General features: G+C 55.3%; 1 protein-coding gene across 1 annotated transcript in view; it reads left to right on the top strand.

Moving 5' to 3' along the window:
- The window catches only part of BMP4 (bone morphogenetic protein 4), a 2,920-nt gene extending 497 nt beyond the window's left edge, over window positions 1-2,423 (top strand). Inside the window, exons 2-3 of the mRNA XM_042813993.1 lie at window positions 77-453; window positions 1,366-2,423. Coding sequence (XP_042669927.1) covers window positions 84-453; window positions 1,366-2,210 — 1,215 coding nt within the window. The 5' untranslated portion in view covers window positions 77-83 and the 3' untranslated portion in view covers window positions 2,211-2,423. The remainder of the gene's footprint in view (window positions 1-76; window positions 454-1,365) is intronic.
- The last annotated feature ends 2,491 nt before the right edge of the window (window positions 2,424-4,914 follow it).

Here is a 4,914-nt window from a genome sequence, read left to right as displayed (position 1 = left end):
CCCCCCCCCCCCCCCCCCCCCTCGCTTCTCATCCTGACTTTCCTTGTCGTTTGTTGTTGCGTTTTTTACACCCCAGAGACACCATGATTCCTGGTAACCGAATGCTGATGGTCATCCTACTATGCCAAGTCCTGCTGGGAGGTACCAACCATGCTAGCCTGATCCCCGAGACCGGCAGGAAGAAAGTAGCAGAGCTTCAGGGACAAGCCGGATCCGGACGCCGCTCTGCCCAAAGCCATGAACTCTTGCGGGGTTTCGAAACGACTCTGCTGCAGATGTTTGGGCTGCGAAGGCGGCCCCAGCCCAGCAAATCAGCCGTCATCCCCAGTTACATGCTGGATCTCTATCGGCTCCAGTCCGGAGAAGAGGAGGAGAGCCTCCAGGAGATCAGCCTGCAGTATCCCGAGAGATCGACCAGCCGGGCCAACACCGTGAGGAGCTTCCACCATGAAGGTCAGTGATGGGAGGAGGGAAATTCCCAGCCCCGGCAGCGCTCGGGAGCTCACCGATGCGTTTAGGAGCGGGTTGTGCCCGCCTCTTCACTTTTTACGGGAGGAAAAACGCTCCCGACGCGTGCGGTTTGCGGGTGACATCGTGCTGCCGGGCTTTCCAGCATCCCGTGGCTGTTTCAGGGTGTTGGAGCACTTTGACCACTCTGTCCCTCGGTCCCTGTGCCACGGGATCATTGCTGGGCTCGCGTGGATTTAATGCATCCGATGCGGGAGCGAATGAGGGCGGGAGGTCGCCCACCCCCGCGGTGTTTCTTTTGAACTTCCAAAGCAATCGCTGCCTGGTTTTGCTCTTAAGGAAAAAAAAAAAAAAAAAAAAAAACAAAAAAAAAAAACCAACAAAAACAAACAAACAAACAAAAAAGCAACAAAAACTTCTCCCCCCAAGAACCCCTGCTCAAATTTAATACTTACAGCTGCGTGTTTATAAGGTTTATTCAATAGGCCCTTGTAATCTGATCCAAATGTTTCCTAGCGGATGTTTCTTTTCCAAAGTAAATCTGAATTATTAATCCAGCCGCATCATTACGGCTTTGGAATTTGCTTCGCTTTCTCCCCCTGCGCCCCGTAACAAGGCAGCTCTGTGCTCCCCTCTGCTTTAGAGCCCCAGGGGGGGAAGCAAAAGGGGAAAAACCTCCTCCGAAGTGGGAGAGAGGCGGAGGGAAGGGGTCAGAGTGCGGAGGAGTGCGCGCGGCACCGGGACGGCTGCGACTGCGATTGGGATGCGCGGGGTAATTGAGCCAGGCAGGTGAATGCGGGCCGGGACGGCGCCGGGGCTGTGGCTGCGTGCCCCGAGGCTGACGCGCTCCCGTTTCGTTCTTTTGTCCCGTTTTCCCCCTTCCCTGCACCCATTCAGAGCACCTGGAGAGCGTCCCGGGTCCCAGCGAAGCGCCGCGGATCCGCTTCGTCTTCAACCTCAGCAGCGTGCCGGACAACGAGGTGATCTCGTCGGCGGAGCTGCGGTTGTACCGGGAGCAGGTGGAGGAGCCGAGCGCGGCGTGGGAGAGGGGCTTCCACCGGATAAACATTTACGAAGTGATGAAGCCGCTGTCGGAGCGCTCGCAGGCCATTACGCGCCTGTTGGACACGCGGTTGGTGCACCACAACGTGACGCGCTGGGAGACCTTCGATGTGAGCCCAGCCGTGATCCGGTGGACCAAGGACAAGCAGCCGAACCACGGGCTGGTGATCGAGGTGACCCACCTCCACCAGGCACAGACTCATCAGGGCAAACACGTCAGGATTAGCCGATCTTTACCTCAAGGGCACGGCGGGGACTGGGCGCAGCTCAGGCCGCTCCTGGTCACTTTCGGGCACGACGGACGAGGCCACGCGCTGACCCGCAGGGCCCGCCGCAGCCCCAAGCACCAACGTTCCCGCAAGAACAAAAAAAACTGCCGCCGCCACGCTCTCTATGTGGATTTCAGCGACGTGGGTTGGAACGATTGGATCGTGGCCCCCCCGGGCTACCAGGCGTTTTACTGCCACGGGGACTGCCCCTTCCCCCTGGCCGACCACCTCAACTCCACCAACCACGCCATCGTGCAGACGTTGGTCAATTCCGTCAACTCCAGCATCCCCAAGGCCTGCTGCGTGCCCACGGAGCTGAGCGCCATCTCCATGCTCTACCTGGATGAGTATGACAAGGTGGTGCTGAAAAACTACCAGGAGATGGTGGTGGAGGGGTGCGGGTGCCGCTGACCCCTTCCCTCCCCTCCCCTCCTCTCTCCCTCCCGTCCCCCCCAGAACTGCTTGCTCTAGCTGGACTCTTCCTCTAAACTAAACGTTCACCTTGACCTTATTTATGACTTTATGTGCAAATGTTTTTTGACAATAATGATCATATATTTTGACAAAATATATTTATAACTACGTATTAAAAGAGAAAAAAATAAAATGAGTCATTATTTTAAAGGTAAATGCATTTTGTGTCTCACCTCTCGGGGTGCTGCTGGCCCGGAGCGCAGCAGGGAATGTATCTGCTCTCCTCTTCCCTCCTCTCCCTCTTTTCCTCCCTCCTCTCTTTCTCTCTCCCTTCTTCCCCCCCCACCCCATAGTCTTTGCCAATCTCGGTGTCTCTGTTTCTCACCGAGGTACTGTGGAGCCCCCGGTGCTGAGGAGCACCTCACTGGACAGTCAGCTGCTGGGAATAGAGCCCACCTTGCTCACCTGGCCCGAGTGTTTGCAAAGCCACCCACCAAAATTGCATTTGAAAAGAAGGTGAAGGTTTACCTGAGGGCTATGTGCTAAACCCGATGGGTTTTAAACCCTTCGTTCATCTTCAGGATTCCCCAGGTTTTAAAACTGTTAACATTCCCTCCCCCTCCCTTCCCAATCTCTCTTCCCCTCCCTACTGGAGATTGGGAAGCTTCAAAGGTTTGCACGGGGCCTTTGAAGATCAAATCGCCCCATTACAATGCCAAAAAAAACCCCAACAAGAAACGAAAGATATCTGGAGCAGTTAAATATGTGTTAGCTAATAGCTACCTGCGCTGCGTCGTCTCCAAATTGCTTCCGAGCAGGAAGGGGATCAGAGCCAAACAGGTACAGTGGGGGCTTGGATGCTGTGGTCAGAGCCTGTTTGGGGGGAGCGGTGGCACGGGGAGAGGGGGGAGGGGGGGTCAGACCCCCTGCAGCCATTGGGGGAATGGAAGGGAGGGCAGCAGCAGAGGTGGGGGGGTGTGATGCGGTTTTTTGGTTTTTAATTTGTTTTCTTTCTTTTCTTTTAACGATTGAAGCTCTCCAACCCTCCGAAAGGGGCGGCTTAGCCGAAACCAATAAAAAAGCGGCCAGGAATGCTTGCCAAAAGCTTTGGCTCCCTGAGGAGTGCAGGTGGAGAGAGGAGATGGGAGCCAGGGGGGAGGCAGCACGGCCCTGCAGTTCTCTTGGAAACAACAAAAACGCCCCAACAACCGCCCTTCCAACCTCCTGTGCTCCCCTCTGTCCCCCTCACGGCATGGCTGATGGAGGGGCTGTGGGCGCTTTGTGTCTGCCCACACTGCGGGGTCCCTGCGTGGCTCTGCATGGGGGTTTGTGGGGTGTGTAGGGTGTGTGGGGCAGCAGTGATGGCTGCTGGGCCCCCCTCGGCCCGGAGCTGACACTCTCATTCCTGCCTTTAAGAAGGGAAATGCGTGGCCCGGGGCACCGGCGACCTGCTGCCTCCCCTTTGATGCCTGCATATCAGACATAGCTGTGCCAAAGAAGGAATTTCATTTTGAAGTGGCATCAGCTAAAGGCAAGCGCCTTTCAGCTGCCTGACAGGGCAATTACACAGCTCCCCACCTCCCCGTGATAACCCCACTGTGGGACAGGGGAAGGGGCTCAGCCCCATCACCCCGCAGCACGGCGGCTGGAGAAAATCCCTCTGCTTTTCCTCAAAGGATAAAAACAAAAAGCTCCCGAGGCCTCTCCCAGGTTTGTCTCCCTGCTCTCATCCATCCTGGTTTATCCCACCCCTGGCAGTGTGATGGAGCCGTGCAGCACGAGTGGCTCTGGGATTTAGCTCGTTCCTCTTGCGGCTGCGTGAGGAGAAGCCTCCAACTGCTTTGCTGCATTCCTGCTGCTTTCTGGGTCTGCTTGCTTTGGTGTTGGTTTTTGCATTGCGTTTTGATGACGAAAGCAGAGCCTCAGCCCTGCAGAGGCACCTGCATGTCCTATAGGTGATGTGAGGGGAGATGTTGTCCCGGTGCTGTGCAGCCTTGGAGAGCTTCTCATTTGCTTTGATCCTGCAGGGTCTGTCCTGCTCCCAAACTGTAGGGAACTGCTGGGTTTTTTAATCTTTCTTTCTTCGTTTCTCTTTTTATTGTTAAATCAAGACATTTCGATTCAGTAACTTTTTAAAGAATCTGACCCATGGGTATGGACTGCCTGTCAGTAACAAAACACTCGTGGATGCATTGAGCAGCTGACTCAGTGAAGCACATTTGAACTCCTGCATGCAACACAAAGTGTGTGCAGGGGCTGAGGATTCCCCTTCCCGTGTGCCTGCATCCCTCTGTCCCCAGGAAAGCGCAGCAAAGTGGTCAGGTCAAACAGATTCAGGCCCCTTACAGTTTCCAGCTGATAATTGGGGGTGGGTTTTTTTGCTGATCAGATCTCTTCTCACCACCTCGGGAAGGGGAGAGGGCAGAAGAGCTGCTTTGGGAAGCTGTGAATTGAGTGCAGGAACAGCCAGGAATCCCACAGAGTGTCTCTGGCCATTGTGCTGTGCTTTGGGGTTTGATGCTGTGCTTTGGGGTTTGATGCCCAGCTCTGGGGTCAGCACAGTGGCAGTGCTGTTTGCTAGCTTTGTGCCATGGATGTGGCATGCACAATCCTAGAATCATTTGTCTTGGTAGGGACCTTTAAAGGCCATCAAATCCAACTCCCCTGCAATAATCAGAGACACCTACAGCCCATTTGGCTT

This window comes from Centrocercus urophasianus, unplaced genomic scaffold (genome assembly GCF_019232065.1).
Source record: "Centrocercus urophasianus isolate 14NV4802_14NV808 unplaced genomic scaffold, USGS_Curo_1.0 seq_14, whole genome shotgun sequence".
NCBI classification, from domain to species: domain Eukaryota; kingdom Metazoa; phylum Chordata; class Aves; order Galliformes; family Phasianidae; genus Centrocercus; species Centrocercus urophasianus.
This window is presented reverse-complemented; position numbering and strand designations above follow the sequence as displayed.